At 44.2% G+C, this 20479-nt stretch overlaps 1 protein-coding gene across 2 annotated transcripts in view; it reads right to left on the bottom strand.

Annotated features, from left to right (window-relative positions):
- Nucleotides 1-20479, bottom strand: part of RAD51C (RAD51 paralog C) — a 114131-nt gene that overhangs the window by 15446 nt on the left and 78206 nt on the right. The window contains exons 7-8 of one of the 2 annotated variants that reach the window (XM_075589778.1): nucleotides 20065-20125; nucleotides 669-3315 (exon numbers count right to left, since the gene is read on the bottom strand). In XM_075589778.1, coding sequence (XP_075445893.1) covers nucleotides 3279-3315; nucleotides 20065-20125 — 98 coding nt within the window. In that variant the 3' untranslated portion in view covers nucleotides 669-3278. Of the gene's footprint in view, nucleotides 1-668; nucleotides 3316-20064; nucleotides 20126-20479 lie in introns of those variants that run through there. The other variant, XM_075589777.1, reaches the window with a different exon arrangement.

Raw genomic sequence — 20479 nt, 5'->3', positions numbered from 1 at the left:
GATCTCTCTGCACGGAGGGGAGGGGGGGGGGGGGCTGTGATCACAGCTATGATGTTTGCTGCACACAGAAAACCCGTCCGGCATCTCCGGCAGCGTCCCCTAGCTGTTTTCTTTTTCTTTCAGTACATCGATTGTAAGACGCAGTCCTATTGCAGCCATGTGAAAATGGGAAAAAAAGTGCGTTTTACAATCGAGGAAATACGGTATATATATATATATATATATATATATATATATATATATATAAAAACAAAGAATTGTAGCGCCACAGTATTATTATAATAAACTCAAATAGTGACTAAAGTGTTAATAAAATAATGTCAATTTAGGTGTAAAAGTGTAAAGTGTAATTCCTTATAAACAACATATAAGTGATTAAATACTGGTGTATCACACAAAACTTCACAACATATACATGAAAAATGTAAAAGGTGCAAAAAAGCATAAAGGAAAAAAGTCCAACCAGTCCTTTTTAAATCAGTCCATTAACAGTGTTGATAATTAATACTGGTATGGGAGGTCTTCGGCTGCTCTCAATAAGGATGAACCACATCCAAGATACCTACAAAAGAAACAGAAGAGAGAGCGCACGCCCCATAGAATAATACTGTATATTTAATAGTAAAAAGGGAAGGGAAGGGGGGGGGGGAAGAGTAACACTCTCAGGAGTAAAATCAATTTAAAACATTGCGTGAATAATTCACCACCATCCGGTTCTTTACTGCAAACATCCAAAGTTCTTTACTCCCTCAGGGCTGTATGGAGATGATGCAGGAGGACCGTGGTGTAGTTCGCCAAGAGAATTCAGTCCTCGTATACCGGAAAAATGCCTCCTTCACTTTCAAATGGCTGCTGGATCAATCGTGCGCTCCAAAGCTGCCTCATGCGCAACGTCGTAATTGCGCAAATAGGATTCCCTGACGCGTTTCGTCACCAGAGGGCGACTTTTGGACAAAGCAATCCTTTAGGTTACAGGTTACTAGAGTAGGCTTAAGTCTGAGAACTCATCTTAGGTCCTCATCGTGCAGTAGGAGATGCCAGTGATTTTTAAGTATTGAGTTAATATGATTCCACCTGTGGGTGTTGTTTCCTACAAATCAAATCAATGTGGGTTGTTTATATGGCTGTGTCTTGTAAGCTAATAGTTCATGATGTTTGGATAAATTTGCACGTTGATGTCCTTTTTTTAAGACAGGTTTTGCTATAACCCCTTGTGACAAACCGAGCCATAATTTCTGTGTCCTGATTTATACCACAGCTGACATTATGTTATTAGGTGCTTACTGTTGCAGCTGATACCTCTATATTTGGCTCAGCTGGCACAGTGAGACTGTAGCTGGCCAAGTCATTTTTCATATTTTATTCAATTTAATGTTATACCCCATTTTTTTTTCAATTTTATACCAATAAAATGATTTTATTGAACTCAATCATCACTCAGATAGTAGTTCTAGGGGTATGTGCTTTGTCTTCTGTTTTTATCTACTATAGGTATCTTAACTCCTCCCATTGATTTCTACACATTCACGTATCTGTATACTGTATCTATAGGTGTCTTGGGTGCATATACTCAGGGTCTTTTCTGGTCTCTCCTCTGCTATCTGGAGGTGTGAGATACTTTTTTGTGTATTGTTTGGGTATCTGGTGTATGCTCATGGGTCGCCCGTTTCTTGGGCCAGTTGGTTGGCATGTCCCCTTGGTTACATTTTTCCAACCGGAATTTAATAGCTGGAACCAAGTCACATAACAAACATCAGGTTTTGCATGGTTTGGAAATCCGAAAATAATGCTTAATTATGCAAATCTGTGAGAAAACTGAAATTGTTGCCCATAAATGCACCTATCGGAGTTTAATGAATATTTACCAAGTAATGCTATTATTCCATAAGACACCTTCCAGCACTGGAAGACACCGTATGTCCCTTAAACTTGAATGAACTATAAAGTATCTTATGGAATAGCACCGCTTAATAAATATAATGCAGTTTGAACTCTTAAAGTCCCATCTAGCATTACAACTTAACTTTAAGTGATTTATTTAATTAGTGAGCTTCAGGTGACTATTTTCTAAAATGGTCAATTAAAAAAACTTTATTTAAAATTATGTTAATATTTTTATTGTACAATTCACAACACCTTGGTTACTAAACATCTCATTTCAGATTACAAGACAAATGGATAGGGTGCGAGGCTTATCTCTGCATTCGAGAATGGGTACTGAGCGTGTCAGGAGACAAGGGTTTATCGTACAAGAACTGTTGTGTGTGGCTTCAGAACCAATTGTCACTTAAAGTCTTGGCTCAGAAAGGAGTAAAAAAAGGAACCAGGAGATTACAAGATACCCAGCAGGGGTGTTTTGTGAGAACCTCTTGAGCAAAAATGTGTGTAAATATACGTAGACTAGGGATAGTTAAGGTCTTACATTATTATTAAAGCTATAGATTAACAAGTGTGTAGTGAAAGTGTGCTGTATAAAGTGGGTTAGGAGCAGAAAAGTTACAGTATCAGTTGTTGGATGAGATAGGGGCCTGCAATGCGGTAATGCGATCTTAACCCCTCTGCCAGCCAAGGGCTTATGAAAAAGAGCAGTCTAACTTCTCTGTATTTTATATTGTTATTAGTGTATTGCAAAAGTAGGTGGTTGTACTGTGTTGGAGAATGTCTAGGCAATCTAAGAATCAGTACAGAGTAGTAAGGATAAGGTGGCATCCTGCTAAACTCCTCTCCTGCACCGGGGGTTGTCAAGAAGCCTCTGTTTCAGTACTTTGTGGTGAACAGTAAAACCCCCTGTGAGACAGCATGTCCTGTAGGTCAGTGTTTCTGCATTTTCCAATGATTGCAAAGTACCCAAGTGGTGCTAGAACAGCAAATGGTGGCACATCCGTGGGTAGAACCAAGTCAGGAAAAGAGAACCACTAGTCCTACCATCAGTGTAGGAATATTGGACTGCTTTACTGTGGCCACCAGGATTGTTTTTATGATCATTCAATGCTATTGTCTTGTTGTTAAAGTCAATGGCAATTCCTACCACCTTTAACTCCACCCCCTGAATAAGTTATATTAACAAAAATACGCAATTTTTTTTTATACACCCCATGGTATGAGAGAAACATACTAAGCTCTCACACTACAGAAAGGTCAAATGCAAAACAATAAGATTACAACATTAGTTTATATAAAATAGTAAATATACAAGTGTGGTATTACATTTAATTACTGTATGTATGAGCAGGAGAAGCACAATGGAGCTACCCTTGCTCTTTAAATTCTACTCTTCGTTAGCCAAGAGGAAAAAAAACCAACGAACAAGCAACTCTGAAACAAAGGAAAAACATACTATATAAACTTGACATATATGATGGAGGCCACTGTATAAACAATTGAACAATATATGCATTACCTGAGTGAAAGAGCAAACCACTTATGGCTCTACTTTCCTTTGCCATTTGTGTTTTACCCGAGGGCACGACTACATAGATAAAGTAATCGCTCATAAATGTATATTGCTTACTTATAGAAACAGTAAGCCTGATAAATGTTATGTAAGAATAATTTATTTCTACTCATATTACATGACAGATGTGGGAATGAGTTATGAGAAGATATAGGAGTTCCCCAACTATTAGGCAAATGCATAAATACTCTCTCCCAGCACTGTGTGCAGTAAATACTGTTTCAACTCAGTCCAGCATTTTGGGATACTTTAGAATTATAAAAACTATTTTGAAAAGCTTAGAAGAATGACGACACTCTTCATGATGTGAACAGCGCTGCATGCTCACTTATTAGAATTGTATTAGGCAAGCAAGGGATTTCTGTGAATATAATCTGACAGTGACATTTTGCCGAACCGAACAAATACAACATAAAAAAATACATTTTCACAGCTTTCTGCTGCTTTGGACTCCATGGCAACTTATTTCAGACAAAGACACACTAATCCGGAATTAAGTCATAAATAAAAGATGTTTTGTGTATTTTAAAACTGAAGCATTGGAAACAAATAAATGGATGTACTTGGCTGTAGACTGGTGCTATACCAGTATGGTAACACTGAACAATTGTCTTTGTTTTCTAATTCTTACAGTAACAAAAAAAAGGATTAATTATTCCCACGTTTTACTTTCTAAAGCACAGAATAATAGTGATTGAGTTATAGAAAATAAATATGAAAATGTAAGGAAAAGAAAAAATAAGTTTCTGAATATTATAGGGTATTCACGCAACACAATTAAATCCCTATACCATTGAAAAACCTTGCCTATTATATCGGCTAAAGAGGTGGAGAGTGTCTATGACTGAAATAAATAAGAGAAATGTGTGTGTATATTATTACTTTTCACTATGGATCTTGTGCACCCATGATTTTCCTTCATAATACTAAGGGAATCTTCTTTCTGGATTTTGTCACTTTTTAATTTGACTGAATCACAGATAGCATTGCGCTTCATTCATTTAACCCTTTAGGCATTTTCACATATTTCACTAACTTCAGTCCACAGGACAATAAGAAATAATATACATTTTTGTATAGGTTCCTGCTAACCTAGACGAGGTTAGCAGGCTTGAATGATTTTTGGATCAAAAGACGAAATGGCTTCATTGTTATTAGACATAGGATCAAAATGTAGAATTTCACGAGTAATGCATGTCAATACCCAGAATCCCTGGCTGCAGTGGAAGCATTGTATGCTTAGACATGATGGGGGGAAAGGCAGGTTTGTGGAAATGTCTGAGACATGTGAATGCGCTCATAAGTGGCATCTTTATTAGTTGTATACTGTATGGTGGAGGATTTTTGTCACTCACCATTACTGTACTTTGTGTCTGGTTGTCATCACTACTAGCTTCACATTGCAAGGCCACTAACCATGCTCACACTGATGAGCCAAAAGGCTGCTTGCGAGTAGGTTTACCGACCATGCACGAGGGGTTGCAATGTCCTGTGTGCAAGTGGCCTGTTTATAAGTGGCAGAGAGTTGGACAGGAGGACATCTTCTATCAAAGACTCAAGAAGACACAGCACATTTCAATCAACATTCTAGTGCATCACCATTCGTATCTTAATTTTCACTGCCCAGTCCTCACCACTAAACTAGCATTACTACCACTGCCATGCCTGTTCTACTATTTATATTTGTTCTGACCGCACTTCTTTCCAAGCTACATTATTCTTTCTACCATCCTCATTATTCCTCTAATTTCATTCATATCTCAATCTCTCCTTCCTTCTCCACTTCTCGGTTCACATTAACTCCTTTCCTATTTGTGCCCTTTGTCACCATTTAGCAATACACCCTGCACAAAAACACACCACTACAAAACCTCCTCACACATCCTCTTTCTTCCAATGCTTGTCCTCCTTGCTTCTGGGGATATCTTTCTCAATCCTCGTCCCTATCTAATTTCTAAATACTGTTGTCCTCGCCTCCCACATCCAACTTGTCCTCTGCGTGGTGTAAACCAGGGGTGAGCAAACTTTTTATGCCGAGCCCCCTTTTTATCCATGAAATTTCTCGGGCCCCCCCTGCCTGATGTAATCAAAATCACATTAAAAAACCCTTTATTAAACGGTATACAATGTAAATACAAATATGTCTAAGGCCTCGCATAGAGTGCCCGCGATGGCGACCAGGCCATTGATTGTTTCAGGCGACAGCCCCTGAAAAATCAAATATTGCCGGCTTCAAAAAATTGTGTCACCACGTCACGCTTACTATAAGCGCACGAGGCGGCGGCGACAATGCATTTGTTTTCGGGCGACGTCGCGTCGCCGGCACTATAAGCGCAGCCTAAATACTTACATACTTCAACAGCTCGCTCGCTCTTGCAAAATTAGGCTGCGTCCACGCTGCCGCGGAGAGCGGTGACATCACCAACACTCGAAGCCTGAGCACAGGGTGTCCTGCATAATTTTGCAAGCACGAGCGGGGAAGTGTTTACACTTTTGTTTTTTATTATTTCTGTACATTCATAGTATGATTGATATAGTGCAGCCTACCCTCTCACTTGCAGAGGATCACAGCGAAGCAGGTTGCCAGCGGAGGAGAGCAGAAACACAGCGCTATTGCAGGGCAGACACCGTAAGGAGGGCACAACCAACAGGCACAGCACACACAATCACAACACACAGTCACAACACACACAACCAACACTCACATAATCACAACCAACACACACAACACTCAATCACAACACCCACACACACTCAGACAGACAACCAACAGGCACAGCACACACACACACACACACACACACACACACACACACACACACACACACACACACACACACACACACACACACACACACACACACACACACACACACACACCACACACTCAATCACAACACACACACACACACACTGCAGTATATACATATACATACATACCCATATACACACACACACACACACACACACACACACACACACACACACACACACACACACACACACACACACACACACAGTGTTCGACAGTCATATACATTTACACGCCCGGGGCGAGTGGATTTAACCTCCGGGCGAGTAAATATTGGCCCAAGCAGCACACGTGTGTTTTTTTAAATTTCTCTGCTCGCGTTGAAATGTCCCTGCTCGCGCTGAAATTTCCCTGCTCGCGCTGAAAAAAAAAAACTCCCCTACCTGACTGCTGATTGGCGCGTGCTCCCAGGCTTTTGTGGGCGCGTGGCCAGGCTCTATATGAGCCCGCCCCTAACGAGCGGCCTACCTTGTGATTGGTTGAGGCTCCTGCTCGCCACTGATTGCTGCTCTCCGCTATGTTATCCGGTAGCTCTTTCCCATTTTCAGTTCTGGGCCCCGCCTTGCACACACGCACACTCACCCGTCCGCTGATTGCCCGCTAGCGTTGTGTTCCAAGTCTTGCGCCCCAGCCAATCGCCGCCTCGCATTGCATCCCCACGCCGTGCCCCGCGCTGTGATTGGTGGGTTCCCTCCCCCTGGTCCCGCCCCTGCTCGAGCTGTCATTGGTGTGCTCTCTGCTCTGCGCGGATTGGCCGCTGGTTCGCGCGCGGATTGGCCTCTCTCTCTGTGCCGGCACGCGTCCCCGCTGCCTCAGACAGTTCAGAGAGCGAGCAGGAGCACGCGAGGCACCAAGACATGGAGCCGCCCCTGGGGACCAGGTCGGTACCGCCTCCCCGCCGCGGGTCCGTGGACCGCAAACCCGTCAGCTCCCCGAGGAGAGGACCGGACACCAGGGAGCAGAGAGGCCTCTGAGAGGTAACAAGTTATGTCAGAGGCCCTGAGCAGAGAGGAATGTGGGAGCGGAGGAGTGACGCGGGGGTGAGAGACCCAGGAGAGGCACAGCGAGTGCCCAGGAAGGTGTGTGTGAGTGTATGTGTGCATGGGAGTGTGTGTGTGTGTGTATGTGTGCATGGGAGAGTGTGTGTTTATGTATGTGTGCATGGGAGAGTGTGTGTGTGTGTGTGCATGGGAGAGTGTGCATGGGAGAGTGTGCGTGTGTGCATGGGAGAGTGTGCATGGGAGAGTGTGCGTGTGTGCATGGGAGAGTGTGCATGGGAGAGTGTGAGTGTGTGTGTGTGTGCATGGGAGAGTGTGTGTGCATTGGAGAGTGTGTGTGCATTGGAGAGTGTGTGTGTGCATGGGACAGTGTGTGTGCATGGGAGAGTGTGTGTGTGCGTGTGTGTTTGTGTGCGTGTGTGTTTGTGTGCACGGGAGAGAGTGTGTGTGTGTGTGTGTGTGTGTGTGCGCGCATGGGAGAGTGTTTGTGTGTGCATGGGAGAGTCTGTGTGTGTGTGCATGGGGGAGTGTGTGTGTGTGCATGGGGGAGTGTGTGTGTGTGCATGGGGGAGTGTATGTGTGTGCATATGGGAGTGTGTGTGTATGTGCAGGTGCATGGGGGAGAGTGTGTGTGTGTGTGTGTGTGTATGATACCAATCACCTCACCACCCCCCCACCCAGTCACCCCCCCCACCCAGTCACCCCCCCACCCAGTCACCCCTAAATCAACCCCCCAGCCCTTTCTCTCTCTCGCCCCTTCTCTCATCCCCTCTCTCTCTCACCCCCTCTCTCTCACCCCCCCTCTCTCTCCCTCTCTCTGTGTCTGTCTCACTCTGTTTCTGGATCTCTTATTTACCCTATATATCTTAACTGCCCTATACTAACCGAAATAACCTATACTGCTTTCTTCCAGATCTGACTCAAGCTTCACACGGAAGACATCGGAACCCCCCTTAACCCAGAAGACAGGTAGGGAACACATCCCCTCCAATGTATAACATTGCGGGAATGAGGGTACCTGGACATTGAGGGACTGCGGATCAGGTAAGATCCCAGGCGGGATTGCTGCAGTTAGATATTGTGAAGCGGGGACGTCCAGACACTGGTTAAGGGGTTCAGGAAACTAGTCATTGACACCTGGCTTTTATTTCTAGATCCGACATACACACACACACACACACACACACACACACACACACACACACACACACACACACACACACACACACAGACACATATATACACACACACACACACACACACACACACACACACACACACACACACACACGTAACAAGGACTAATTGTAGTATAATGTAATACAATAACTACATTTATGTCAAAAACTAATGTTGTTCTGACTAGGAATTTATTAAATGTATTTTTTTTATATATTTTATGTGGGGGCGGAACTGGGGGCGGGGTTAGGGGTGGGACTAGGTGGCGAGTAGATTTTTTGGTTGGGTGAGTAGATTTTTGGGTGATTTGTCGAACACTGTATATATATACACACACACACACACACACACACACACACACACACACACACACACACACACACACACACACACACACACACACACACACACACACACACACACACACACACACACACACACACATACATATATACACACACACACACACACACACACACACACACACACACACACAGATACATATACACACACACAGATACATATACACACACACACACACACACACACACACACACACACACACACACACACACACACACACCTGGTGGGTGGGGGGAGGGAGTAACTAAGCCTGCTCAGGTCCCCCCCATGTGCTGCTGAAAATGGGCGGTAACAGACAGGAGGAGGGCTAGTCTGTGTGCAGGGAAGGCCCCGCCCCCTCTGCAGGCAGACAGCAGAGAACTGGAAGCAGCCTCTGCACGGAGCTTCTGGCCGCCCGTGCACAGCTCTGCACGCCCCCAGGTTTCCCCGCACGCAGCCTGCGCCCCCCCCCCCTACATAATCTTGTGCCCCCCAGTTTGCGCACCGCTGGTGTAAACCCTTCTAACCTCATACCAATTTTTATCTACCTCACCTCTTCCTTTTTCCTGTGCGCCTTGGAGTGTCCACTCCCTTGCTAACAAGTTCCTCTCTGTACATGACTTAATTTTCTCTCACACTCATTTATTCAGTAACCGAGACGTGGCTCACTCGGTCTGACTTTGCACTGGAAGCCACCTTCTGTAATGGCGGCCTTTCTTTTCACCACACTCGGCACCCTGATGGCATGAGTGGAAGCATGGGACGACTCCTCTCTTCAATCTGATGTTACTGAACCCTTCCTAAACCCACCTCTCTTTTTTTCCCTTCCTTTGAGGTTCACACTGTCAAGATTTTTTCTCTCATCTACCTCTGTGGGTGGCGGTTATTAAATGCATACCTACTCATCTCCTTTTGTCTTTCTCTCCGACTATGAATCCTGGCTCTCTTTTCTCTCTTGTGACTCCCTTCATCTCTTTCGGGACTTCAATTGCCTTATTGATGACCCCTGTCTCCCTTGGGCTTCCTGCTTTCTCTCTCTCTAACCTACTCCTTTGGCCTTCACCAATGGACTGCAGCCAGCACCCACAAGGACGCCACAACTTGGACTTGATTTTCACACAACAAAATTCTCACTCCGATTTCTCCATTTCCCACTTTCCTCTTTCTGACGTCATCTCATCTCATTTACTCGGACTCCTCCCCTTCTCCACCTCCATCTATCACAAGTCTAACTCACGCCAACTCTGTATTTGACTCTCTACTGAGACCACCGTCTGTTATCTGTTTTTCTTCCTCCATTTCACCTCAGGACTTTGATGACTATTTCAAGACAAAGGTGGATTCCATTCAGCAAGGCACCCCCTCTGTATCCTCCTCATATTCTACACCTCGTCTTCCTAACTTGACTCTTTTTCCTCTGTCACAGAGGAGGAAGAGTTGATACTGCTCTCCTCCTTTCCTTCTACCACTTGATCCTATTCCCCCATCTCCTCTAACTACTTTCTCCTAGTCTAATCCCAACATTCACACACATGTTTAACTCCTATCTCTGCTTTGGTACCATTCCCACCTTCAAACATGCAACAGTTATAAGTTTACTCAAAAACAGCACACTTGACCATACCCGTCTCTCTAATTATTGCCCTGTCTCCCTCCTGCCTTTTACATCGAAACTCTTTGAACACCTTGTATTCTCTCACTTGCTTAATTTTCTTACCTCCTATTCTCTCCTAGATCCTCTACTATCTGGCTTCCGCACTGCTCACTTAACTGAAACAGCCCTCACTAAAAAAAAACTAATGACTTCCATGCTGCCAAAGACAAGGGTCATTACACTCTGCTCACATTACTCAACCTTTCTGCAGCATTTGATACTGTGGACAACACTCTTCTCCTTCACATTTTCCATACTCTTGGTATCTATAACAAAGCTCTATCCTGTATTTCCTCTCACCTCTCCCATTGTACTTTCAGTGTCTCATTTGCCAACACCCCCTCCTCCTCTGTCGATCTCTCTGTGGGTGTACCCCAGGGGTCTGCCCTGAGACATTCTCTTATCTCTCTACAGACTCCCTGAAGGTGACCTTATCACATCTTTTGGGCTCAAATATAACCTCTCTGCTGATGACCTACAAATCTACCTTTCAATCCCTGACCTTACACCTGCTGTACAGACCAAAGCCTCTGAATGTCTCTCTGCTATATCATACTGGATGCTCCACCCCCTCCCCCCGCTGACTCAAACTTAAAATGTCAAAGATGGAGCTCCTCATATTTCCTCCTCTACTACCCCCTTTCCCATTACTGTTGGCAGCACTATTATATGTATCACAAGCTCGCTGCCCAAGTGTCCCATTTGACCCCGCCCTCACATTCTTTTCTCACATTCATAATGTAGCTAAAACTTGTCGATTTTTCCCTCGTAAATTTGCAAATATACGCCCTTTCCTCTGTAGCTCTACTGCTAAAAAAATAACACAGAACTTTCTCTCCAATCTCCACTACTGTAACTTTTTACTGTTCGGCCTTCCTGCGTCTCACCTATCTCCCCTACAATCTATCCAAATGTTGCTGCCAGAATCACTCTCTCCTACATCTATCTCTGCATCTCATGCTAAAATCCTTCTTCTGGCTCCACTCTTTTAAGGCACTTCTCTGCCCTCCTTACATCTCTGCCCTAATTTTTCGCTATACACCTTCCCGAATCTTACGGTGAGCTAAAGGATGTCTTCTGTCTACCCCTTTTGTATCTAAAACGCTCTCTGGCCCTTCCCCTCAATATCCAACTTGCATCTTCTCTCCACCTTTAAGGCAAATCTTAAAAGACACCTCTTTAATGAAGCATTTGGGTAGCTCTGTTGGCTGATACTATACATCTTGTATGCATTTACCATGGCTCCTTGCAGATGCACTTACTATAACATCCTTCTACTGTCTCCGTAAGTTCTTCCTAGTTACCACTTAGATTGTAAACTCTTTGGTGCATGGACTCCTTTTCTTAATGTCTACTTTTATGTTGAAGTGCTTATTCACTGTTGTGCTACAGGTATTAGGTCTCGTGGATTTCTGCCAAACAGCGCTATGTGCATGAATGGTGCTATATAAATAAAAGATATACATATACACATACAGGCTGTGCTTAAAAAGTGGTGTAATCCGGTAGGCATAAGCTTATATGGATCTTTGTTAAAATGGATAAGAACCAAAAAATCATCTAAATTTAGTCCCTCAAACATGTAACTATCATTGGTTCATTTTAGTCCTAGGATGGCTTCCACCTTAAATAAATAAATAAAAATGTCATGCATTTCAAGACACCATAGAGTGCGCTAGAAGGAAGATCTGTCTGGTAATTAAAAGCTTAAGAAAGCAGTGCATTTTTATAATAGGTTGAATATTTAACCTATAAACAAAACATTGTACCCTATACAATTATACTGAGTATCTCTATTCATTACAAAATAATACTATTTTAACCCTTTCCGGTCCAATGTCAGACAATATCCGACAAAATATTTTGCCACTTGCGGTCCAATGTCGGATCGGGAGGAGGAGGGAGGAAGATGTGGAGTGAGGCGCCGGCTGCAGCACAAGTCCCCTGCATTCCCCTTCTCTCAGCAGCCGCACTGATCCCCCCTCCTCCTCCCCCCCCCCCCCCAGCCCTGCACCGATTCGGGGCTGGTTGTGTGTGTGGGGTGTGTGTGTGCTGTGAGTCCCCTTCTCCCAGCTGCCCACTGATTTCTCTCCTCCAACACCCCCCCACCCCCAAGCCCTGCACCGATCTGCACAGGCAGACAAAGCAGCTGAACCCTCCCCTCCCCCCCACCCCCGCAAGGAAATCAACAGAGCACAAGTGAAGGAAGATCTGCCTAACAAAGACAACAGGAGCTGGCAAGCTATGCATCAATGCACTGCTGTATAGCACGATTTGGAACAAGTGTGAAGAGACACACCTACAGTATCATCTGGATCAAGTTAACCTGTGGATACTTTCTCCAAAGTGGACTTACTTTGCGGGACATTTTCACTTGGACATTTGTTTATGTAAGTGCACTTTTCACAGAGATTGGATATTTTACACTGTATATAGGATAGTTGTGTGTTTTATAGGTTTAATTTTATTTATTTTTTTTTTTTTTGCACATTAGGGCACATATTTAACCCACGTGCTGGTATTCCTTTTTCCTTTACATATTAAAGGTGAAAAATATATAAATAATTAAAATAAAAAAAACAGCTGCTTGGACGGCTGCTTTAAAGGAGCAATCTAAGCTGTTTTTTTCTAAAGTTTTTTTAAATACATGTTTGAAGCAGGGGGTCTCCAGAGCTGAACCCCATTCATTTCAGCTCCGGGGACCCCCTGCTTCCGGAAATATTTACCTTTGAAAAGGGTGTCAGTATCTCCTGCAGTTTAAAGCTCCCCGTCACATGAGCCAATAGGAAGCTGCACCGAATGAGCTCATAGCTTTCTATTGGCCTGGAGGGCCTGGGAGCTTTGAAAAAAAGCCAAATAGTAAACCCTGGAGTGTGTACCGGAGCCCACTACAGAGGTAAGTGTGATGGATTGGATAAAATGCCTATTTCTTCATCTGTAATACTTTGCTATGATTCCTTACTCAAAATGGCTACCACAGCTACCCCTCCCATCAAGTATGGAAGATGGCACCCAGGAATTCCATTCCAATGCTGATATGTTCAAAAACTACAAAAACAAGACCATAAATCACAACAACAAGACCATACAAGGACGAGACCTAACAAAAGAATCACTGAGCTGTCTAGCTCTTTTGCATACAAACCCCCTCCCCTACAGCCCCTGTATATGAACGCAGGCTCTGTAGGAATAAAGTCAGACATTATCATACTGAACGTGGTGTCAGCGTGATCTTTTCTCAGTGCATGCACTATATATATATATATATATATATATATATATATATAGGGAAAATAATCTGGACGAGGACAGATACTCTGAAGACGTTTTTGGTCTGATCCAAATTATCCAATTCAGTTGGCGCCCAACGTGGGGCTCTGGGTTTTGAACCAACGGACAGCCGTGCGCAGAGGGACCGGGGTGGACCAAGTGCGGACGCGGCAGGAGACTGATCACCTCTGGAGTACGGTAAGATAACATTTATTATCTACCGATACGCACTGTCTCCGCTGTTGGTCTATTTCTGTGTCTCATACGGCTCTCCGAAGGTCACCTAAAGACAGGTAGATATCTTGCCCAGAGCCCGTTTTAAACTCAAACCTGTTACCTAGACTATCTGTCACTCGGTATATGTTTACATGTTGTATATGTTAGTCAGTGCCGCAAGTGGGAGCCCGGAGTGGAGTGGGATTTTTTGTCGGCTGACTAGAGGTCGTGTCATTGTACGTTGTAAACTTGGTGGAAGGAGGGGTAAAGGGGGAGTAAGGTATAGTCGGTTCAGAGAGGAAACACGGGAATCCCGGTAGTGACTGTGCGGTTTGGCGCGTTGCGAGGGAAGGAGTGTTTAGCGCGTTACGGTTTGGTAACTGCGCGGAATCCTGCCGATTGATCCCTGAACGACCTTTCTCTCTCTTGTAATCAAGTTGTATGTTATGTCCAAAATGTGTTTGTGTATTAGTGTTGAGAATTCATGAGGACGGGTGGGGATTGTTGAGAGTAGAAGAGATAGCCCATAGGTGCTTGGGCGATAACCCCTAGACGTTAAACTGCCCGAACTCCTGTTTTTTCCGCGTTAAGGTACGCTTTGCAGTAGGAAAAAGAAAGTGAATAGGAAAGAAATAGGCAAGTGAATTTGCTGATAGATAATTAAGGCATATGATTGTGTTGTGAAAGTAAGTATTGAGGGTTATTTTTATGAAAGGTTTATATGCAGGAATTGGGATACAATTAGAACCTGTGTATATTATTTGGAAGGGAAATAAAGTGTTATAAGTGAAGGGAAAGAAGAAAAAAAAAAAGGCAGGACATTTTTGCAAGTAATTGCAGTATAGAGAAAAAAAAAAAAAAAAAAAAGGTGCAGTTTTAACATTTGAGCACAGGCAAGTAAGACAGGGAAAGGAGTCTTAGCCTGCCACCTAGTGGCCGAGAGAGAGAACAGAACGGAAAAGAATGGGACAGCCCTGGTAATATTTTTTTTGAAGGCTTTGTTCGTGCTGGCCACACGAATGGGTCTTTTAAAACCAGAAAATATTCTTTTTCCTTCTGTTCTAATGGCAACTAGAAAGAGGGGTCTTTTTCTGTGGGAGGGAGAAGTTCAGGGAGCGCAGTCTTGTGTGTTTTTTGAATCCCACAGGGAAACATACCTTACGTTAGTATGAGTCAAAATAATTCTGTTGAGGGACAGAAGGGTCCCTGCTGCATTTATTTTATCATTGCCATGACAGAAGTTAATATAATAAAGTAAAAAAGAAAGCAAATAGGCTGTTTAAAGTATGTAGTATTACTGCAGCAGAAGGCAGGTTACAGCCAGAAGAGTGGCGAAAGATATTGAAAGAAAAGAGAGGAATTTTGAATGATAACAACCTGCTGAAGACAGCAGAAGCCTGGTTTAATGTGGCCAAGGCTGTTCACAGAGAGAAATGGACCGAGCAGGAGATAGAAAAGGGAGGGAAGGTTGTATTTCTTTATCACCCTTGCGGTGACTGTACAAGTAACCCCCCTGAAAATGACCAACCACCACCCTATGCTGGGGCTGACCCACCCCCCTGGACATGTTTAAGGTGTGGCACCCGAAACCCCCAATGCAGGGAAGATTGTTTTAATTGTGGTGTGACTTATTTATCTATGCTCACTCCTTTGTTACCTTCGCTCCCAGCTCCAGCAGCACCCCCACCTATACAACCCACTACCCCGCCCACGAATGACAAACCAATTTTGACTGTTTATGTAGCACAACTATATTCTGTGATGCAGGCAGATGGTTCCTATTACACCCCGACTGTGCCCCTAATGCCAGCCCTTTCACCCCAAACAATCACTGCCCCAGCGTTAGGGATTCAAGTCTACTCTGACACAACAATAGCACACAGACCCAGCAGCAGTGTCCACTACAGTGCGCCCTATAGTTTTGACTCAGATAGTGAGTCACAGGCCGTTGCACAGGAGGCAAACATGACCTGGAATACTAACCCCAGACACCCCCCAGTACCCGACCCCTGCCCAAGGTTATGTGGGCAGACGCCCAAGCAGGTAGAAGGCGCCCCAATAATGTATGTCACCTCACCCCCTTCCTGGTAGATACAGGTGCAGCCAGGAGTGTAATTAGAGCTGCAGACATACCTGACCCTTCCTATTTGTCTGATATTGATGTTTTATGTGTGGGGGTAGATGGCACACCGAGCTCTAGCCCATTAACACGACCCCTGCAGATAGGTCCCTGCCCTGAACTATTTCCACGATTTGTAGTTTCCTCTACTTGCCCGCTTAATCTGTTTGGCGCTGATGTTTTGTCTAGGTTACAGGCCTCCATAATATTCTCCGAGGACGGCACCATTGATGTAACCTCCCTGCTCTGGGAGTCAGATGTCTCTGCCCTTTGTTCCCTTCCGATACTTTTGGCATTAGCAGACAAACCCTCAGCTGCCAGTATACCGCCCGCTGTCATGGATAGGATCCCGTCCAAATTATGATCCACTGGCCCTGAGGATAACGGGCACCTAAGGGTACCGCCCATTGTTGTACAGCTCAAACAAGGGGCCCCGCTTCCCCGTAAACTGCAATACCCCTCTTTTCCCTGTGAAGAAACGCACCGCGAAGGGTGAACCTGATAAGTATAGAATGGTTCAAGATACTCAAGCAGTAAAATATGCAACCATTGTACGATGTTTTAACAACAAATCTTTTCCAGATGACCCCAGAGGCTTCCAAGAATTTCACTGTTCTCAAACAGGTAATATCCTCGGCCCCTGCCTTGGGCCTCCCAGACTATGATTTACCCTTTAAGCTTTTCGTATCAGAACGAAATGGACATGCAACTGGAGTGTTAACACAGCCACACGCTGGCCGATGTCGACCTATTGGTTATTATTCCAGCCGTCTCGATGCTGTGGCTCGTGGTGGACCGTCCTGTCTTCGTGCTGTTTTTGCTGCTCAAGCACTGCTGGATAGAACTTCGGACATTGTTCTAGGACATGACCTCATTCTCCTGGCACCACATGTCATTGCTGCTATTCTCAATCAGACACAGCCAAAACATCTGTCCGCTGCCAGACACCTCAGGTTGCAATGCTCGCTTCTCATTCCAGACAATGTCACCCTTCTCCGGTGCCAAGTGCTTAACCCCTCCACTCTTCTTCCACTTCCCGAGGGGGGAGATGTGCAGGGACACGAACAAGAACAAAGCACAGCTGGAGTCGACCTACCCCATGATTGCTTCGAACTCATGAAGCTAGAAATTGCTCATCTGCCCACGGTGAGTGAAACGCCGATACAGAACCCAGATCTAATCCTGTTTGTGGATGGTTCTCGATATGCTGATCAACAAGGCACCTACCATACGGGTTATGCTGTCACCACAGACACTGTGGTCCTACTGGCAAGCACACTACCGTCAACAGCATCTGCACAAGAAGCCGAACTACAAGCCCTCACTGCAGCGTGTAAACTGGCAGAAGGACAAACGGCGAATATCTACACTGACTCTAGATATGCCTTTGGAGTAGCACATGATTTTGGCGTCATTTGGCAAACCAGGGGATTTCTGACAGCAGCAGGAACACCAGTGAAACACAGCTCAGCCATACAAGCTTTGATGGACGCCCTACTCCTTCCAAGCCATGTGGCCATCCTGAAGGTAAAGCCCATGGGAAACTGAACACAGAAGAAGCCAGAGGAAACCATCTGGCGGATGTTGCGGCAAAACAAGCTGCCAGCGGGATACGAGAAGTGGAAGATCGAGTGGACACGACAAGGATGGTTCCGTTAATGCAGAACCTCCCAGTGAATCGAGAATATCTGAAGAAGTTGCAAGAATCTGCAACAAAGGAAGAAAAGGAAAGCTGGAAGAAAAGGAGGTGCATCACCCCAAGAAGAAATTTATGAGTACAAAAAAGAAACTTTGTCTGCCATGGGCACTGTATCCTGCTGTGGTACAATGGGCACATGGAGCAGCACATCTCTCAAAGACTTTTATGAATGCACTGATCGACAAATACTATGTGGCGCCTGGAATTACCCCAATGACTAGTAATTTCTGCAAATTATGTACAATTTGTGCAAAGTGTAACCCAGGATTTGTGGAAAAACCACAGCAGAAACACCTTGCAAGGCCCTGCTTTCACTGCTACGTTAGCTAAAGAAATTTGGTCCGCGCTAGGGACCACCCTTGCTTTCCACACCCCATATCATCCCCAGAGTAGCGGAAAGGTAGAAAGAATGAATGGCACACTGAAAACTAGAATGTTGAAAATGGCCCAGGAAACAAATATGCCCTGGCCAGATAGTCTACCCATTGCTTTGTTCAGTATTTGATATAGATACACCCCACGAGGGGAACATGCTCTATCCCCATTTGAGATACTGTTTGGTACTGCCCCCAAACTTGGTTGTTCCTACCCACAGCAGTTACAGATGCAGTCTGATGTTTTGACCAAATATGTAACTGCCCTAGCGCAAGAACTAACCAATATGCATGGTCGAGTGTTTTCTTCTATTCCAGATCCAGATCTAGATACCGGGACTTATAAACTCGTGCCCGGAGACTGGGTGCTTGTGAAGAAATTTGTAAGGAAACATTCCCTAGAGCCCAGATATGATGGTCCTTTCCAAGTTCTGTTGACCACAGCGACATCAGTCAAGCTAGCTGGCAAGAAGGTTCCAGCTCCCAACGAGGACACCTCAGAAGGAAAATGATGCTATATATCCTTTGCTTGTTGGGTCTAGGGGGGGCACAAGAGATTGTTATCACCCAACATGAAGGGGTAGTCACGTTTTGGTATAATTCATACAATACTCATGTAGCTATTTTCTCCTTTGATTATTATAATATAGTCCGCTGCCCCTCAACACATTGGCAATGTAATCGATACAGCAATACCGGTTTCAGGTCTACTTATATATGCGTAACGGATTCCTACTGGGGAAAGGAATGTGATTACTGGGGAGCAGTAGGATGGAACACGGGAACAGATTGGGGATACCGACCACAAAATGGTCTAGCAAGGAAAGACGGGATGGCAAAAGATTCTTGCCCAAATAGGCATCGCAATAGTTATTATTTTTGTTTTGTTTGTGATTATTGTCTGCTGTGTTCTCCCATGTTTTAAAAAGTTCATGACCAAAGCTGTTGACAATAGCACTCCTACCTTTTTTCTGCAGTCAGATAATAATACTCCACTCTTGGAAGATGGTCCATTTACTCTGTTACAGTCCCTCCCAGTTAAGTACAATAGTATAAATCCATAGGGACAGCATCTGACTTCCTTATATGCAAAGTCTGTGGCAAGGGGGGTCATGGACAAGCCATGACTCGTCTAACGTACAGCACAAAAGAGTTCCCAGGCACATCTGGACAGATGAGTTAGTATACATCTAGGGACAGACTCAGAAATAGATATTTCTAGGGGGGACTGTGATGGATTGGATAAAATGCCTATTTCTTCATCTGTAATACTTTGCTATGATTCCTTACTCAAAATGGCTACCACAGCTACCCCTCCCATCAAGTATGGAAGATGGCACCCAGGAATTCCATTCCAATGCTGATATGTTCAAAAACTACAAAAACAAGACCATAAATCACAACAACAAGACCATACAAGGACGAGACCTAACAAAAGAATCACTGAGCTGTCTAGCTCTTTTGCATACAAACCCCCTCCCCTACAGCCCCTGTATATGAACGCAGGCTCTGTAGGAATAAAGTCAGACATTATCATACTGAACGTGGTGTCAGCGTGATCTTTTCTCAGTGCATGCACTATATATATATATATATATATATATATATATATATATATATATATATATATATATATATATATATATATATATATATATATATAGGGAAAATAATCTGGACGAGGACAGATACTCTGAAGACGTTTTTGGTCTGATCCAAATTATCCAATTCATAAGTACCTCCAGAAGCAGGGGTGCCAGAGCTGAAATTAATGGGGTTCAGCTCCGGAGACCCTCTGCTTCAATCCTGTATTAAAAAAAAACAAAAAAACGCTTGGATTGTCTCTAATCGTCAAATCTTTCCAGATTTTCTAAGTGCCCTAATATTGCACCAGTCAATATCTAGCTGCATTGATGAATGCTAGATTAACAATGGATGAACACATACCTTTGCTTACTCTCCCAATGAAGTATTACACGGATGGTAGCTGCGTGCCCCCAGCTTTCTCCTGTGGGGGGAAAAAAAAAACGAACAACGTTGAGGTCTTCCTTTTATTTAACCTGAGCAAAAATTGTTGGAATTGAAGTCCATTCTGCCCTCCTCTTCATCTACCTTTTATGTGGGCAAAAGAAACACCATTCTATGCATCCAGTTTACCAGATACATGCAAGATATCCTATAAACCTCTCTAACCCTGAAAATACACGAGGCCTGCATTAAAGGTATCGGAATTCAATGGAAGTGCACAAAAAGGCAAAAGAAAAATGTAGCATTTGACCTTGAGCTTGCCTTAATTAAAAGATGAGTTGGAGAAGGGGTCCATCAGGTAAAACGTAATAGCAAAGGAGGCTACTTATCAACA

This window comes from Ascaphus truei, chromosome 3, assembly GCF_040206685.1.
Source record: "Ascaphus truei isolate aAscTru1 chromosome 3, aAscTru1.hap1, whole genome shotgun sequence".
In the NCBI taxonomy this organism is placed as follows: Eukaryota; Metazoa; Chordata; class Amphibia; order Anura; family Ascaphidae; genus Ascaphus; species Ascaphus truei.
This window is presented reverse-complemented; position numbering and strand designations above follow the sequence as displayed.